We start from the raw sequence: 19469 nt of genomic DNA, 5'->3' as shown, positions 1-19469 counted from the left end.
CAAATGGGTGAAACACATTAAATTTACCATTCGGAGTAGGTGTCTCTTATCCGTATCTTATCGACAGACTTTTAAATCCTGGGCAGCTGGTTAGAACGTCTTTTGCTGTTTCATTTCCATCCACCAATCTCCTTTCGGAGTACTTAGCCTCTTCTCAAATGGCCAACGATTTTTTGACTTTGATTGTGGACTCGGCTGGCTCTCATTTCACTGCCTTTGCCCACATCCTTCTTGGTGATTAGTTTACGGCTTTGGAATTTGATTTGTTTTCCTTTTTCCATGTTTTTCCATGTTTTTCAATTTCAGTTTTTTCCATCTCTTGCAGGACGATGTTATCAATCGATTGACTTGGCCTCCTCCGCATCAGCGGCTTTGCCTCATTTCCGTTTCGGATTTGGAGTCAATAAGGAAGCCATCCTGGCCTGGACAGCGCCGCATCCAGTGGCCCTAATCCCGGCCTTTCGCTGGAGAAAGTTTCCACAGAAAGTGGCCACAACGGCGACTACTGCAAATGCAATCAAATGCGTTTAATTTCATTGCTGGCCCAATGTTAATTACAATATTATGACAGTTCTGCGGCTCGCGATGAATAATTATCACCTCATAAATTGCGACAAACCGCCAGGCGGCACTTACACATGGTCAGTAGCCTCTGCCCAAGACCGGGACTCCAGCCCGTGGACTCTGGCGGGGAAGGGGGAGGGGGGTTGGCAGTCGGAGCCGGGTCGGCGATGATTAATCGCCCGAGTTAGTTGAGTCGCTGCCGCCAAATGCAATCAACGGGCCACAGACCCGTGGGCTCCAGAGGTGGCAGCGTGATCGTTCGTGGATCGTCGTTACCGTCGTGAGTCACGACAGATGCTATAAGCCGTACGTTCTTAAGTACTATGAAACTGCCTAGAAATGTTGAACAAACTTTTTATTACCTAAAGTTTTCAACTGGAAGAGTAAATGACTATATCCTTAATTTAAAATGGGTTTAAGCTCAGTTCTAAGGTCCTTAATGCATTTGATTCCGTCTAATAGATTACAATACGGAACTAAGTCTGATCGAATTTGTCAGCTATCGCAAACTGAACTGTCCAACTGCTTGATTAGCCCATTTGTACAGTACAGTATGACCTCCATACCTCGAACTGTTGTTTCTGACGGTCCTTAAATGAACGTGAAAACTCATTTTTGATAGCACAATGTTAGTCGATTGCACTCAAGTTTGATTTATAATTTATTACATATAAAATATAACCTAATCCTTAATTCTCTGGGCACAGAAGCGTTGTTATCCAGCTTATATATAATATCCAGCCCATAATAGCCAGCTTAATTCTCACGCTACCATCTCAGGGATTTCTGTTTTGACCCGGCCAACACTTGGCTCTGCCATCCCCACCTCCACTCGACTCGAAACCACGCCGTCAACTCGACTTGGCCGCGCCCAACGTAAATGTTGTGAAAAGCAAATCTAATTACGCGAATGCTCGCCGACTATTTGAAAATGGGCAATTCCACGAGATACTTATCTAATTAATAGCCCGACAGCGGCAGTGGCAGCGGCTGTGGCACAGTTCCATTTCGATTCCATTTCGATTCCATTCACAAGTCAGCACTCCTAATGAGCGGGCTGGCCAAGAACAATGGACTTCGGACACTCCGAGGTGATCGCTCCCTCTTGCCAAAAAACAAAGGCGGCTCCGTTGGGTGGGCGGTTCGGCAATTTATAATCTCACGTGGAGGCAGGGGTAGGGGGGTGCCAAGTACGGTAATGTCAACAAAGCGTTCCCGTTCAATTAAGCGGAGCGAGAGAGAGAGAGAGAGAGAGAGAGTCAAGAGACCCGACCCAGACCCGCTATCTCCATCTTGGTCCCCCGAGCCGGATGGGGGAATGGGCCAGGGAATTACCCGAGAAACAAAGGCAATCAACGGCAATTGACGGAGCGAGATGGCAGCACTGCGCGTGGGAACGGGACGGAAAGATCGGGCGGTAAGTGGTGCGCAGGCGCATCGAATTAAGCTCATTGCGCATTTGACGCGCTGTTTGACGTTTCCTTTGTGCGCCACCGGAGGAGCGGGGAAGGGGAAGGGGAATGGAGTGGGAACGGAGATGGACTTGGAGTTGGAGATGAAGAGTGGCCTGGGACGAGGAGGGATCATTAATTGACACTCCACCTCTAGCTCGTCAACGGCTAGTTTATAATTGTGCGCGCCTCTTTTCCGTTGTACAGTCAACACCCGCTCGGGGGACATTAGTGCGTGGCATTTCATTTGAAGACCCATTAAGGAGCTAGCACCTTGCATCTTGGGACACTTCCAATACTGTTAATCGTAGTGGCTTCTTGATTAGTTAACAGTTGACAAGATCAACTCACTGCTCACTGCTCATAGATTCAGAACAACTCACAATTATATAATTTGTATAGTTGTTATATGCAACTACACCCGAAATACCTGCCATTACAATTACAGCCTTATGATCAACTTAAGTAGCTTTCACTGTACTCATTCCTCTTCGTCGCAAACGATCGACGGGCACATGCAAAACCAGAGCATCGATCATTAGTGGTGATTACTTGGAGTATGCACGGTATAATGATGCTTTTTAGCACCGATTAAGACAATCCGAGCTGGCAGCCGGCTATCGCAGTAATTATCCACTTAGCGCTTGTTAGACAATCCCGATTCCGATTCCGATTCTCATGGCAGCGACATGTCAAGCGCATTGATGAATGTGGTGCTCCCAGGCTGATTCGATGGAGCCCCTCTACACAGTAGCCGAATGCATAATTTATATATTTATGGGCAGCAGTATCGCTTCCACAGACCATTTGGGCCCGATTATTTTGACCAAATATGGCAAATTCGATATTGTCCACAAGGACAATGGGCGCGGCGGAGGGAGGCTGTGAGGGGGATGCAAGCAGAGTTTGCCCACTGGAAACTGACAGACCCTGGTGTTAATGACTTAATTAAACCACCAGGCTAACCGACCGATTCGGAGTCGCACTCCAAGTCCCAATTGGTGGCTGCTTTTCCAGTAGTCCGACAATTTCACACTTTTTGCGTGGCAATGGCAATATCAAAAGTGGCACGACTGGTGAAACTGTCGCATAAAAGGCAGCGTGCACAGGTACACACCGACTGGGCCAACAGAGGCGTGGTTGAGGGGGTTTAGAAAGGGCATTTAAACACGAAGAGCATCTAGTTTGTTTGGTAAACTATCAACTCTGTTGATCATTGGTAGGTCGGAAGTGATAAAGTGATATATTACAATACAGTTGTGAAAAGTATCCATAGTTTGTCCATAATTGTATCTTACATTATATCTTAGGAATCTTTGAGTCAATTGATTTTCATTATTTCTCAAGCAATTTAAAAATGTAACAAGTTATACTATTGTGTTTTCTAAACTCCCCTTCAAATCGTAATATAATTAATAGTATAACACTGAATGCACACTACTCACTTTGGTACTTTGATGTGTTAGCAGCCCCCTTAGCGCCGCTCCTGGTGCGGCTTAATCTTGTTCGGGAGAACAAGAAGATTTCACGCATGTTCCGTGCCGCGTATCACTTGACGACGGATGGCGATGATGAGGAGGATGCGCAGTTCCCTGCCAGCTCCTCGCCCGCGTGAGTCTGCGTCGCTCACCTGAGAGGTGCGTTGATTAATATGCGCAGTGCTGGCCAAACAGTAGCCGCGGCCACATGCTCCTGCTCCTGATTCCGATGGGCGAGCAGATGACACTGAGCCGCTCCACAGTCACCGCACTCCTTGACATATCCATTAGGCGGAACAGAACAGACCAGAACAGACCAGCACAGCCGAAAAGTAAAGCCACGTCGGCTCGGTTTGCGACCACGTCCCCATCATAATTATTAAATGCAGCTCAATACATTTGCCTCGAATCGCTGGCATTCCTGCGCAACCTAATGCCCAAAGATATTTCTTGTGGACGACGCAGCCGCCGGCGGCCTTATGACTATGGAATGCAGCCCAATCGCACCAGGAGCGAGTTGATCGCGAGGGCTGCAGTGGGGCGTAGCGACTATCGACTACCCTTTGTAAAATAAAATTAAATGTTGAGGTCGGTAGATAGATACATTTGGACTATATAATATAATACAATATGATTTGATATAAAAATATTTTACATAGAGAACTGAGTAAAGGGGTATTTACATTGCTTTGTAACGCTGATTCGTTGGATAATTTATGATTGTAACATTTACAAATACACGTATTTGCAACTAAATCGTGGAATGTGACTTTGACAATTATCAAAATAGAAATATATGAAATTATTATTAGGTTACTTTAAATAGAATATCTAAAATTATGTTAGTAACTTTGCATTATATATTATAAACATATAGTACAAGCAAGGCCCCAGAACAAGATATACCCTCGGAGATCTGTGAGTCCTGGGGAATAACAATGTGACTTTGACTTGGACTTGGACCTGGGACTCCTCGAAAGAGTCCACTCTAAACGCCGGCGCGTCTGGAGGAACAGGAGCAGGAGCAGGAGCTGGAGCTGGAGATGGAGCCAAACAAGAAGAACGATGTAAATTAAAGGAATACCTTGCCTCAGCGCCGATCTTTCATCATCGGTGCCACATCCTGACCCTTCCCTCCCTGCCAGTCGCCACTGCTTATGAAGTTATTTCATCCTCGTTTTCAATCACTGAGCCCGTGAATTCTGTTCCTCCGCTTTATTTCTCGATTTATTGAATTTCGTATAAATTAAAATATTAAATATTTTCGGCGACAAAACCCTTTAATTACCCAGCTGGTTGCTATTCCCTCGCATTTTATTTTTGGCAAATATTTCGCAACCTTCGGGCTGGGTTAACGAACTCTTGGCCAAAGTCACAAAGGAAAATCGTTTAAATTGAATTGGGGTCCCATTTTTCAGAGGTCCTTTGCCCTGTGTGGGGTCCTTGTAATCGTATTACAATATTGTACTGCATGTGGGATACACTTGGGTCAGTTGAGTCGGAAAATAAACGACACCATGGGAGCGCCTATTAAAAGTGAAATACAATAAAAAATGATTGACATTGAGGTGTTACTTTCGCCTAGTGCCCTTTGAATATTCGTCACAACCCTCGTCCTTCCACCGCTTCAGAAATATAAATATTAAATATTCAGGTACATGGAATCTGATTAAATTATCTTAAACAAATTGAGACGCAGACAAAGGGCAGCCAAACTTGCTTTCGCCCGAGGGTGGAAAACCCGAAACTAAAAAGGCGACTGCACAGTACATTTAGATTATATTTTTGGCGTTTGGCGTTCCCGCCGTAACCCCACCATATGTGGGCAGGGCGCCCTAGACTGCAATAATAGAGATTTACTTTCTGCCCGCGGCTCCCCATCGAAAGACAGCCGTGTGCGGTGGTCCCTTTGTTGTTTGCGGTTGCCTTTTGCGTGTGGCGAGTGGAGAGTGGCGATGGAAAGCCTTTAAAGCCTGGCCAAGCGCGCATCAGAAATGGCTTTTAATTGCCTTTTAATTGTTTTCGCAAAGCGAACTCGAGCGCCCTAACGGCATGCGTATTTGGCCTAATTACACCGCTTTCAAGAGCTCTCCTGGCCCAGAAGGGGTGAGCTCGCCGCCTTGGTGCGCAAATTTTGTCATTTAATGGACCACTGGGCGTGTGATTTGATTGCGCCAGTGACACAGTTAGCCAGTTGGAAGTCACTCACTCACTACGGGGAAGTTGCTCATCTACGCGGAGTTGGATATTTTGATTAGCACCGCAAGCGCAATTGTCAACAATATGATATTATACGCCGTGCTCCACCGGGAACCCCGGACGAAAGTCCATGCTTCGTTAGCCAATTCAAATGGGATTGCGATTGCTTTTTGGCCTTCAGAAGGAGATGAGAATGGCTGGGGTTAAGATTCAAAGCTGATTCAAAGATGTTTGTTCAACTGATTGATCCCCCAACGTGAAACATGAAACATGAGCTACACCATTCCACTTCGAAAATCCCCTCAGAAGTCGAAATATTTTCCTCTTAGTGAAATACTCCCTTATCCGTTTCAAGTGTAGTTACTAAAAAATGATTCCTTTCACGTCTGTTTTGGGAGTTCTAAAATAGAGTAGCATAAAATAGTTGCAAGTTACCGATCTTATTCAAGATGAGTAGCTGTTCGTTTTGAAACTGAAACTCGAAAGCTGATTTCTTTAGTATATATTTCCCTTAGCATGTCTTAGACAGCTGTAATCTTTCTACTCCGCTGCTTTGAACTCAAGTCGCTGCTCGAGCCGAATAGCCCGCGGCATTTCGGTATTACATTTGCATTTCAGCATGTATCTGCAGCGGAGTGGCCGTGATGCGATTGTATCTCTTACTCCATCCTCAATTGCGGCGCAGGAAAGGTGATCGATACCATAATGAGCGTATTCAGAGGACATCGGCCGTGGCGGCACATAATGTGGCCATGTGGGAGCTGGAGCAGAGCGTGCGCTATCAGCCAGCATCTGCAAGACTGTATCTCGTCGCGAATGTATCTGTATCTGGCCCTGTGTCTATATCTGAGCTGTGCGAGTGTCTGTGTGGCGACGTCACTCACCCATTCACATCCATACGCAGCGTTTGTCGCTCACGTAATGCAATTGACCAAAATGTTCAACCAACTACTCAAAAAGTCATCGTTCAGATTTAACAAGGTTCGAGGGGGGAGGGTTGGGGAGGAAAAGAGACGGAGAGAGCGAGGCAGCAATGGCGATGTTCGTGTGCTTGTGTTCTTACGCGGTACATGCATATACGAGGTTTATGTATGTGTGTACGAGGCTTTACATTGGTGTAAAGTAAGTGTGTAAGTGCTGGTAGAGGTGGCAGGTGGGTGGGGGGTGGGGAGTGGGGGGTGTTGGGTGTCTCCGGGGTGGCGGTGCGTTTGAAGCCCGCGGCTACACTTTTGGAAAACTCATTTACTTGTGGCATGTAAACAACTAATCTGTTAACACTCCGGACAAAGCGCGAACGATACATTAGCGTGTGCCCTGTCTGCGCCGAACACAGCCCACCTCCTCGCCAGCCCTCCTCCTGGGTATTTCCGGATCCTGTCAGGCCCGGAGCATGATGAAGCACCCAGACCCGAGAACCAACGCCATGGTGTGCACTGACAGCGCCGCAATAAAAACTTTTGCTCGTGAATATTTTGCCTTATGCGACGGGCATAATCAAAAGTTCCCTTTGCCAAAATGGAAACGTGATTTTCTCCTTGGTCATATATATGTGCATATAAATGCCAGGGGAGAGGGCTGGATGTTCGTCCTGGCATAAGGATATGGCTTACCCAGAGTAGGGGCTCCACAAAAGGGGAAAAGGCTGGGGAGCAGGGGGTGTTGCGGGGAAGGGCGGCAGAGGTTGCCAGACCACATGGTGTCAAACATTTTGCTACACTTACACAATATGCTTCACTTACCGTGAGGCGAAACCAATGAACAGCGGTTTCAAACTTAGTATTTCCATTTAAAGTATACCTCCTGGTTTTGTAGGTTCTACTCCCTTTACATTATGTGGTTACAAAGAGGGCTAAGTAACTTTATAAGACTAATTTTATTAGAACTCTCAAAGTAATTTGGAATAGTGCAATAACCACCAAAATATACAAATATAGAGAGGCAAAAGGTAAACGGACATTTGCAGGAAGCGTTATCAACAGTATGGCTTTTAAAGGCTTAGGTTTATCCAAATATAAAGGGTAAAAAATTATTTAACTGAAGTGCTTATGTATAACAGCTTGATAAATAGGGAAATATTCATATCCGCGTGATCTTGAGTCCCTTCCATCTAGTATCTTGTATGCGAGCAATGTATATTCTCCGCTATCCCAGTATGACTTGAAAAATATCGTCTGCAAATAAATCACCCCCTATATTGCCCAGCAAATAAACATAATCCGGCTGATCTCGCCCCACTGTGCGGCATTTCGGCTGCCCGACTGCTGCGTTCTGCCGGGTTGTTTTATTTGATTTCTTTATCAATATCTGAGCTGGCTTGCCTGCAGCTCACCCCTCGGAGCCACAACGTTCGTAACCCCTATTCCACGACCGCTGTGTCCTGGAACTGCAACAGTATTAGTTCCCGTGCGCCAGTGTGAGTGCGACTCTTATGTACGATTCATTTAAACGAGACCCATGAAGGCGATGCCACCACCGCAGCGGCGGAAAAGAGACGGCTGTCCAGAGTGGCGCCTTTGGATGGCCGTGCGCCAGAGCGGGACGTCCGTAGGGCAGCGAGCAGAGAGGACCACGCCCACCCCGTGGTAGTGGTGCCCATGGTATGGTGGTGCGTCGTAGTATCCATATCCGCATCTGTTCGCGTATCTGTATCTGTGTGTGCGGCAAACTGGTTGTGGCCTGGTATTGGTGCCAACTCGTTTCTGTTTCCATATCTCGGCCGTATCTGTGTCCGCAGCTGTATCTGTATCTTTATCTGTATCCGTGTCTGCAGCTGGCAAGCAGTAGCAGTGGCAGCCGGAGAGCCGAGCCGAGCCGCCAGCCAGAGTATCTGTATCTGTGGCGCGTCATTGTTGTGCTGCTACTGCCGCTACTGCCGCTGCTGCTGCTGCTGCTGCTGCCTCTGCCGATTGAGCTCCATAGCCATAGCTTCTATAGCCTCTATAGCGTGTATAGCGTGTATAGCGTGTATAGCTTCTGTGCCGTTCCCGTCGCCTAGTGGGCAGCTCAGTTACAAGACCATTATTTGACGTATTTTTTGCGCGCTCGGTTGGCCGTTTGGTTGGTCGCTCTCTCGCTCGCTGGATCGTATCGCACCGCACCGCATCGGTTATATCCATAGCCAAAGGCCCCCTGTATCGCTTCGATGTGGAGCAGCAGTTGCGCTCCGTTCGTGGACCGGGCACGGGTATCGCATTCATGAGCTGGCTCATTGGCAATCATTTGGAACCGTACGCCAGTCGAACCGGTGGCGACCTCACACATCCTGACGGCCAGATGCCCTCGATCGCGCGTGCAGAGTGCTAACGCCAATCCGTAAAACGCTATCGAACCGGATTGAATCGACCGGATTGAATCGGATCGAGCAACCCAAGTGCAAGTGAACAAATAAATTACGTAAAAAGAAAAACAGAGCAAAGGAATTGAATTAGTGACTAAACCAGTGTAGTGCCCAGCAAGATTGCTTCGTTCCGGTGGAGAGTAGTATGCCCATTTGTTCACAGTGGATTCAACGAATAAAATGGCCGTTGGACCGACGGAGGGCAAACAGCCGCCCTCAGGGAGCTTCTCGCCCACGCACCACCAGATTATAGCACCCAGCCCCATCCTGGCCGTTCCAACGCTGGCCTTCTCCGCCGCCCAGGTGGAGATCGTGTGCAAGACGCTCGAGGACTCCGGCGACATCGAGCGGTTGGCCCGCTTCCTCTGGAGCCTGCCGGTGGCCCTGCCCAACATGCACGAGATCCTCAACTGCGAGGCGGTGCTCCGTGCCCGCGCAGTGGTCGCCTACCATGTGGGCAACTTCAGGTAGGAATCCGCCAGACAAAGCCCCCTCCTCGAATGACACTCTCAGAAAATCAGAAGAGCAGCAACCCAGAGTCCCAGAGTCCCAACCTCCTGTCCTGATTAACCCCGACATCCGATAGTTTTGCACAGCGACAGCTTAATGAGGGCACAATGCGCGGCTAAATTAATAAACAAAGGCATTAATTTACTAATTAAAGAACTCGCTGCTGCCCAAAGCCAAGTGGAGCAGGCTTGATTAATAAAACACCGACCGAACAATAGGCTCCACGCCAGGATCGGGGTTTCGGCTTCCGTCGCCACGACATTCTAAGTTCTCACATTTCACTCGGGCTTCTAAGACAACCGGAAACAAGCCGCTCCAATGGGAATTTCGCAATGAGCCCTCACAAATGTTGGCGAAAGATTAGCTTTCCTATCTATCCTTCCTTCCTCAGATAGACTTAGCCGCGTGATCTTCGCCTAGCCAAGTCAGCCATTTGCCGCATCTCAAAGTGGGCAAAACAGGTCCCTGGCAATCGATAGCGACTATTACCCGGTCGGCGGAGGCAATCACAACTATAAACGGTTGCATCAGGTTTTGCATCTCATCTGACTGCAGCTCCAGCGGCCGTGTAATTCGAGTATAATCAATCAATGTCCAGATACAGTACATATATGGCCTGGGCTTGCACATACGGATCTGGCGATGCGATGCAAGTGATTTGATTGCTTTGACTTGGTAAATAAACGACTTCCAATTAAAACCATTTGACGTACTCAACCGAGCTGTCAGCACCAGTGACGACAATAAATGCTTATGAAATTGTTTCAAAATACATATGGACGCCCGCCGAGCGTCGAGGGGTGTAAGAACCAGGAGGTGGGGATGGCTTTCCCAGCGGGAAGTCCCAAAAGCCCAAAGGACCCTGGGGTGGATGGGTGGATGGGTTGAAATTAGGATAGCAAATTGCGCACATTAACTTAAGTTCGACTGCAGATACTCACACTGGACCACCTCGATCTGGCTCTCTTTTCAGGGAACTTTATGCAATAATAGAGAATCATAAGTTTACTAAGGCGTCCTACGGCAAACTGCAGGCCATGTGGCTGGAGGCCCACTACATTGAGGCCGAGAAGCTGCGCGGTCGATCCCTGGGTGAGTAAAGCATTCACTTTTAAGCTAGATGATACGCTAGCTGCTGGAAGAGTGAATCTCCCATGACGGAGATTCATCCACAAACATACTTTACAGAAACACTAGCCAAAGCCAAAAAGAGTTAGATTTTACGCCAATGGTCCTAGCCTCATCTGTTTACTAGCAGACCGCAAAGTGTTATCATCATCCATATTGATTACATGTGTTACTTATTACATATTGGTTGAAACAAATTCAAGTAAGCACAAAACGTGTTTTAGAAAATCCGACAAATGGCAAACGTAATCGCTTACTTCCCAATTTTATTTGTATTATTGGCACAATTAAATCGGATACGATATACTTTAAAATTTGTTAATAATTTAACTTGTAGCTGTCTGCTCAATTGTATCGTTCATAAACCAGTTTTTCAGTGTTCTAACTCACTGAGTATCTAAAGCAATACATTGGAACTATCCTAATGGCTTTTAATTTAAGATTATCAAACCCGTTTTATATTTAGAAATATAATTCATATTTGTTACACGTAGTGTTTCTTTAACATTCTTACAAATAAACACGTTAACTTCTTGAGTTTATTTGTTTAGTGTTTTCGGCTATAAATTGTATTAAGAGCAAACTGTCCTCTTAAAACAATACCATATTCTGATTGATCCAACTCCAATTCGAACTTGCAGGCCCCGTGGACAAGTATCGGGTGCGAAAGAAGTTCCCCCTGCCGCCGACGATCTGGGACGGCGAGCAGAAGACGCACTGCTTCAAGGAGCGCACGCGGAGCCTACTGCGCGAATGGTACCTACAGGATCCCTACCCGAATCCCACCAAGAAGCGGGAGCTGGCCAAGGCCACCGGCCTGAATCCCACGCAAGTGGGCAACTGGTTCAAGAACCGCCGCCAGCGGGATCGGGCTGCTGCGGCCAAGAATCGGTAAGTTATCGACCATCGAACGCCTCAATTAGCCATAGGAGCTCGGAGCTTGGAGTTTGGAGTTAGACGGGTCTGGGTCTGGATTGGTAACCCGATCGGGCGGGTAAGCGGATATCATCCTCCGGAGAGCGGGTGCAGTGGGTGAGGTGGACGAGGTGGACGAGGTGGATGCAGTGGGGGGGTCGCACAGGAGCGTTTCCATTTCATTGATCCGTGCCGATCTGCGGCAGCGGTGGCGGCACCCAGTGAAGCGATCTCGATTTCTGCTGTTTGTTGCGGTCGTCGCTTTTTGGCCACATTAAACTGACCGCCGACGATGACGATGGGTTTGGGCTTGGGCTTGGGTATGAGTCTTGGCCTGGCCGTAATGGTGGAGGAGCCAACGAACAGAGATGACGATCATGATAGCGATGATCATGACGATGATGACAGTGTAAACGCAGCTCATGCTTCAGCTTCAGCTTCAGCTTCAGCTTCAGCTTCAGCTTCAGCTGGAAAGGTGCAACCGCTTGCGAAAATGGGCAGGAGAAGTTAAAACTCGACCAATTCGCGCGAAGTTGAAATGAAGAAGATCCGCTCGAAGTGAAAGAAGGCAAGTTAAGTGGAATGACACTGCAAGAAATCCGGAGTCGGAGCTGGAGCTGGAGTCGCAGATCTGGAGTCGAAATCGTAGTCCACTCAAGTGTTTGGCTGCTCCTGCAGATGCGCAAATATTTCAAGTTCTACCTGCTCACAAAAAAAGCAAGAGGGAAAAGCAAAAGGAAAAGTAAAACAAATCGAGACAACATTTGGCATTCCTCGGAAACCTGGCAGCTCCACAGCCCCGCAGCCCCATCCAGCCAGAGATCCCATCCAAAGAGCCGTGTTTATTAAGTTAGGAGCAGCATCGGCAGCGGTCTCGTCTCAAATTGAATGAATCTGCACAAAGCGCCAAGCAAACGGCATAGCCCCCAAAAAAATGAAATAAGGAGTATACAAATACGAATAAAAACCAGATGCGAGCGGGTCATTAGTTAAAATGATGGCGATTATTTCGCTTGTAAAGCGGCAGCAGCCACGGATACGCGGCCATTACAACTCCATCCGCACTCGATCCGCAGATCCGCCGATCCGCCGATCCGCGGATCCCAGCTCGAATTGGAGGTTCGAGTTTTGGGCTCCGAGGTTTCGTGTAGTCATCGTGTTATTAAGCAGCGGCGGCACAGCAAAAGCCCCCGAGATGAGACAAAAAGGCGCACTGGCGATACGAAACACTAAGTATGCCCATATAAAAAATATGAAATTAAAAGCCGTTCATATGCGACGGCCAGACAGCTTCGACAGCGCCAGGCGGCAGACAGGGGCGTCCTCAACGCGGCTCCGGGGCAGCGGAAGGGGTTCCAGACCCATTCTAACCGACTACCCAAACCAGACCCAAACCAGACCCAACCAGGCCCAGCCAGCAGGCGCTGACTGTTCCAGCATTGTGCGCTGAAAATTGTTAACATTTTTGCTACTGCACTTGTGCGAACCAAATGCGACAGGCGGACAAGTCGGAGTCGCGAACGGCAGGACAAGTATCCCAGCCGAATCTGTCCACACCCTTCCCAGTGCCTTATTAATACTAATAATTATGGAATATGATTCCGTAACATCTATATAATTCACAAAATTATTCAGTAAGCTCCAATTCCAATTCAATTGACTGGATCCCTTGATCCTCCGTAGTACCAAAAACAAGGTAACATAGCTATTAGAGTCCTGGAAAGCTGTGCCACCTCTTGGCCAGAACTGAAGCGCCCCGAGGAAGGGCATGGAAAGGCAGCTGGAGCTGGGAAACGAGCTCGTGAAGGCTGAAGGAGCCGCGATGTCAAACGGCTGTTTGCTGCCCGGACGAGATGGTAAATCAATCAAATGCACAGCTCCAATGCAATCCACTCTATTAGAAAGGCTCCGCGGAGAAAGGCAGCGGCGCGTTTCCCGCTCCCGAATTGAGTAATTAAGACATCGGAGATTGATCGACTCAACTCGACTTGAGTCGTTACGGCGGAAACTTGGCGCTGCTGACTTGTCATGCTCTGATGCCTCCAACCACCAAGTGGCCATTGCAAGTGGAGTGCAGTTGCAGTTGCAGCGGCAGTTGCAGCGGCAGTGGCAGTGGCAGTTGCAAGATATTCAAAATCAAGATTGCCGCGCATTATACAGGAATTCTGGACAGGCATCTGAATGCCTGCCGTAAGACCCAGATGCCCCAGTCATCACCATTTGTCTGATTCAGCGGAACCCTCGGGCGTGCAATGCCCATTGAGGAGCGGATGGGAACGCAATTAATCGTGCCTTGCTAACTGGATATTGATTCAGTGGTTACTGTTCCTTACTCCGATCGAGAGGTATTCTACAACTTTCTGGATTATGATACATGCGTGCAAAGATCATAGCTAGATGGTGGAACTGATACTTTCATTCCCAAACTTTAACAAATGTGTGTACCAATTAATGGTACTGTCATTGCTAGTTGAATGGATTAAGATAATTCGAATACATCTGCGCGCATTAATGGCTGAGTCACAAGCGATTTCACAAATCATTGGAAAAAACAAAACGAGAAGCTTCTATTGTGCAAATTCATTAAGCCGCAGCCCCGGCTCGAGACTTGATTTTGATCAATTACAATTGCCACTCGACGATGAACGACAGCGATACGAAACTCTTGGCCAAATGGAGCCCCGAATCAAATGAATAAAGTGAATCCATTCAATCCACTGAATCCGCCTCGCGCCGATGGTTATATTGCGTGAATTACCCGGCGAGCGAAATGCGTGGCTCGTGGACAGCCACTGGAGATGGATATAAGATGAGCTTCGCCCACATGCAACCAGCAACCAACCATCCATCCATCTCCAGTCCAGAAGCGCTGGCCAAATTAGGAGCACAGTGGGCGTCGTTGAGCGAGCGATTTGTCCAGAACACGAAATCGAATCAGCCAACATTTGGGTTGCGGGCAGAGTGTAATACAGTTGAGCACCCAGCAAATATGTTGTAAATGTCAATTATCAATCAAATCAACAAACACGCACTTGGGGACAGCAGATATCGTCCGAAATATACACAAGCCAAGCTTGAAGTGGTTTTTGTCCATCGATTCCCAGCCTCTCTAGAATTCTAATGAAGAAAGGAAGATGCAGAAGCTGATATTCCCATCCCCATCCATTGTCAATATCCGAATCGGAGGGCCCACTTGTCCGAGCGCTCGGACAGGGCTCTCGAGCCCCATAAGTACCCATACCATCCATGCCATCCATGCCCATGCCCATGCCCATGCTCCATGCGATCCGAGGGAGCTGAACTCGGACCACTCGACGCTGTTTGCACAACACCAACTACCGTTTTCGGTGGCTTGTGAGAAAAATATACAATCAGCTCTCCAAGGGGAGCAGCCGTTGGAGTTACCCAGAAGTTACACAGAGAGAAACTGGGGCAATGTATGGGATATTGGCAGTGCACTTCAGGACAATAAGTGGGCATAAGCTCAGGTGCCTCCAAAGTAAATGGGAATCGATACAAATATATTAATATATTATTTGTAAGTGTTTCTCTCGGTGTATCCACAACTGAACTCCCAGAATGAGCTGAATGGAAGCGAAGCTTCAATGCGGACACTTCAATGCCGCATAGAAAGTGTATTAAAGAAATTAATAAGAAGTCAGCTTCGAGTCATCATCATCGGCAGGCGGATGACTCTTCATCGACGGCTGGCCAGTTGGAGGATAGGATGGCTGGATGGCTGGATGGTTGGCAGGCAGCATCACCGGATGTGGCCTTTGTTCACTTGACAAGTGAAAGAGGCTCGACAAATAAGCGGACAGGCGGCCCAAGGGTTGGAAGTGAAATATTCAAATGCGAGCAAATTTAAATCCCGTTTGTCAACAGATCTCCGGGCGGAGAAAGGAATAAATATAAAATAAATGTTGATTGCATTTAGGAACCCTTGGGACTGCGGACTGCTCTTATTGCCAACTGCCAACTGCCAACTGCTAAATGCTAACTGCTCGCGCCTGTCCAAATATTTACACAATTTACGGACGGCATTCAATTTGAATTGACACAATTATTGGAAAAATGCTCCAGCAGAGCTCTGCAATTTTCCGACTGATTTTGTCGCGCTATTGACTCTCTGTTACCTGCAGGTTCATTGATTTCCCCATCTTTTCTAGCTGCTTTCGGTCCTTAAGCCACATATTTAAGGCGGGCATCTTTTGTTGGCCTAGCGGATCGTGTTACTCCGCTGGCATTCTTTGCAGCCTCAATGGGTTTCAGTTCGACTCGACTCGATTCGAATCGAATCGAATCGGAATCCCCATCTTCTGACATGAGCCGATTAAGGAGCATTTCAATGCATCTCGGGTTACTCCGCACATCCAGCTCCTCGGACTGGCCATGTCCAGGCGGGTAATTACATACGTGTCACTTCGGTTAGGTTAGGTGCCACAGGGTATCCGATTTCGGTGAACCCTTTGCCCTTGTCCTTGCCCTTGTCCCTGCCCTTAGCCGTAAACCTCTCGCTGCCTAGTCAATTGTGTGGAAAACGTATATCATATTCGTGCATCCAAGTTTTCGGTTTCTGGGCTCAAGCCGAGCGTGCCAAGTCGCAGCAACTCCAGTCGCTCCATTCGTGTGTGAAAATGGCCTTGAGTCGCCCGTGCCAAAAATCTGGCTACCAGAAGCTTTCACAAGGACTCCAGCATCGTGGGCTTTGACTTGGGGTTTCACCTCATCGATCCTAATAGTGGTGGCTCCAGTTACCATTTCTGGGAAGTGTATTATCCAAACCTTTTAGAATTATTAATTCAGATTGAGGCATCATAAGATGCCTATAGATGGTGTGTTGGAATCGACTTCCTCTATGGCATACGCACAGACCAATATTATAATGCTTTACTTTATAATTGGGATATATTATATTTATAAATGTATTTTAAATAAGAGTTAGGTTTTCATGAGCCCTTCTAGAGTTTCACCTCCCAGACCCACCACACACAGAATGCCGTCCAAGTTCCCATAGTTAGGTTCCAATTACTCAAATCCGATAGCTGAGAACTCAAAAAACGAGCCGAAAAACCTTTCTAATCGGAAGGGCCTGCTTTGGGGAGTATCCCAGCAGCGGGAAGTCCCGATCTCTTGCCCAATTCAGCGGACTGTGAGTGATCTATCAAGTTGGCACATTAGGCAACTAAACGATTTAGTGCTCCCTCCGAGACAAAGGGCCCCGAAAGGTAGCCGCAGATACATTTCGCAGCTCCAACTGAGTCGCGCTGATGGTGGTGATGGTGGTGGTGTCCCTGCTCCCGCACCGGAGTGCCCATGCCGGTGGAGCACCATTAATCACACAACACGAGCCGCTCCAGGATCTCGGGGGCAGCCAAAGGCAGCCAGAAGGGGAACAAATTGCAGCAAGTTGAGCGAATCCTAACCGATAATTATGACATTGCAGGAGTCATGGCGTGATGGCAAATGATGATGTATATGAGAATGTATATGCTCCCCCGCCCCTCCTGGCCGGGTTGGGATCTCCTGCCCGCTGCCGGTGTTAAATCCATGGCGGCTAATCAAGTCATCTTCTGGTCAGATGGCGCGTCTTTTGTTTTGGCCACAGACGATTTATCTTAAGCATGTGTGAAAGTTGTGTCAGATTTATGTGCTGCCCCTGCTCCTTTGGCCCCCCGTTGCTCCGGGGGCAGCGACAAATGGGCCGCCTTAATGGGCGTTTAGCCGCGGCCACTGCAACTGTCCAGCATCGACTAATTAACGATGCCGACGATTCCGATGCCGATGCCGATGCCTTGATGCCTTGATGTCTTCATCTGGCGAGGCGGAAAAAAGCCGTGAAACTGCGAGGGAATGGCGTGGGGAAGGGCCTGGGGAACCTCTCGAATTCTATCGGCATTCGATCAGCTACGGCTTTTAGTGGAAGCTAAACAGTTACAGATCACTATAAATTAACTCCAAAATAGCCATGACAGGCCAGATAAAGGGTCTGTCAAGAAAATATTGAAAGCTTGCTCCATGATGATTAATTCCCAACTTACCCTCTAGTTTGTTCATGTATATTAGATTGAGTTTGATGTATAAGTGCTAACACATTCTCCCCGTTTCTGCCCACTTCCAGCATCCAGCATAGCCAGAACAACTCGGGCATGAGCTGCCGCAGCCGGCGGGCGGACGGAGCTGCCTCGCCGACGCCCTCGGACAGCTCCGACTCGGACATCTCGCTGGGCACCCACTCGCCGGTGCCCAGCAGCCTGCAGCTGCAGCACAGTCCGGGCAGCACCTCCAACGGCGCCAACGACCGGGAGGAGAGCCTGAGCGTGGACGACGACAAGCCGCGGGATCTGAGCGGAGCGCTGCCACTGCCCCTCTCCCTGCCCCTGCCGCTGGCCTCGCCCACCCACACGCCGCCCCAACTGCCAGCGGGTTACGGGGGCGGGGCGGCCGGCGCAGCCGGCGGACCCGGAGGACCGCTGACCGGTCCGGGCTGCCTGCCACCGTTCAAGCTGGACGCGGCCACCAGTCTCTTCAGCGCCGGCTGTTACCTGCAGAGCTTCAGCAACCTGAAGGAGATGTCGCAGCAGTTCCCCATCCAGCCGATTGTCCTGCGTCCGCATCCGCAGCTGCCGCAGCCGCTGGCACTGAATGGGGCAACTGGCGGACCACCACTGCATCATCCGGCCTACGCGGCTGCATACAGTGTGGAGTGTGTTCCAGGTGGACATGGACCACCGCATCCGCCACCGAAGCTGAGGATCAACTCGCCGGAGAAGCTCAACTCCACGGCAGTGGCGGCGGCAGCATCAGGCGGAGGAGGAGGTGGCAACCAACACCATGAGCCCACCACCATGGGCTACCATCACAGTGGCCAACTGATGCTCCATCGGCCCTTCTCCACGTCTCCGGAACTGAAGCACAGTGCTCCCGAGATCACATGATATCAGCGGGTCTGAGGTGTCCACCTGTATGCCCACCCACACTAACCCAGCCCAATCCCAATCCTCACAAGCTCCGAAGCACTAAGGCCCAGCTATTCAGATTGTTTCAATTGTACTTCTAAGTTAGCCCGTAGTTAAGCGCATCCCAGCGGCGGATTCGAGCAATATTCGATCCGGAACTGTTTCCTATATCATGACCCGTAATACCATACCTTCACCTATACCTACACCTATACCTATACCGTTATCCAGCAGCAGCAAATCGCAAGCGTCGCACACTCACTCTTCAAAGATAGCCATTTAAGCCGGATGGAAACTGAGATACAGATTTAGAGCTAATCCAGATGGCGGTCCCAGTGGCCCCAAAACTGAACTTGAATTCGATACGTTTTCATTCTAATTTTGTGTGTGTGTACGTATTTGTAAATAGAGTTTAAGTATGCAAATCATAGAGCTTACGTATACAATTAGATTGCAATAAAACCGAATGAACAGTTAAGAATTTGAATCATTACACAAAAATGCGTTGTTTGTTGGAGATATGGAAATGGAAACCGAATCGGACTGGAAAAGTCGCGTAAATCCTACTATAATCGTGAGATAATTACGATAATTATTTATTTGCATTTTTGTATTCGGTGTCTCCGGTGCAACTGCAAAAAGAATGGTGATGAATGTCCTTTCAGGGCATTTGAAAGCAAATGGGAATATATTCAGTTTTAGTGAAAAAATTACGTTACGTAATGCTTCTGCCCAACAAATCAATAAGCCAGGATAAAAACGTCGGAATATCCTGCCCATTACATTACTTTGTTGGCCATCAAGTGCCTCTTTTACAAAAACACAGACTGCTGGGTAAACAGGCAGTGGAAACTGGAAAAACCGCAAGGGGAGGGGAGTTCGCTTTCCTCGGGCTGATACTACCAACTATCCATCTGCTGCTAATGTT

At 48.3% G+C, this 19469-nt stretch overlaps 1 protein-coding gene across 1 annotated transcript; it reads left to right on the top strand.

The window, feature by feature from the left end:
• Window positions 1–8362: 8362 nt before the first annotated feature.
• LOC6541200 (protein Optix) lies at window positions 8363–19034 on the top strand. The gene is made up of 4 exons (XM_001970492.3): window positions 8363–9496; window positions 10513–10631; window positions 11309–11558; window positions 17704–19034. The coding sequence occupies exons 1-4, from the start codon at window positions 9210–9212 to the stop codon at window positions 18518–18520; spliced, it is 1473 nt and encodes a 490-aa protein (XP_001970528.1). The 5' UTR covers window positions 8363–9209; the 3' UTR covers window positions 18521–19034.
• The last annotated feature ends 435 nt before the right edge of the window (window positions 19035–19469 follow it).

This window comes from Drosophila erecta, unplaced genomic scaffold, assembly GCF_003286155.1.
Source record: "Drosophila erecta strain 14021-0224.00,06,07 unplaced genomic scaffold, DereRS2 tig00000055-arrow-pilon, whole genome shotgun sequence".
NCBI classification, from domain to species: domain Eukaryota; kingdom Metazoa; phylum Arthropoda; class Insecta; order Diptera; family Drosophilidae; genus Drosophila; species Drosophila erecta.
This window is presented reverse-complemented; position numbering and strand designations above follow the sequence as displayed.

Excerpts from the sequence above, each read along its gene's own strand:
- LOC6541200 (XM_001970492.3), top strand. The coding sequence starts at position 9,210 with ATGGCCGTTGGACCGACGGAGGGCAAACAGCCGCCCTCAGGGAGCTTC. Across the intron at positions 9,497-10,512 it reads TACCATGTGGGCAACTTCAG|GGAACTTTATGCAATAATAG; the intron begins GTAGGAATCCGC and ends CTCTCTTTTCAG. Across the intron at positions 10,632-11,308 it reads GCTGCGCGGTCGATCCCTGG|GCCCCGTGGACAAGTATCGG; the intron begins GTGAGTAAAGCA and ends TCGAACTTGCAG.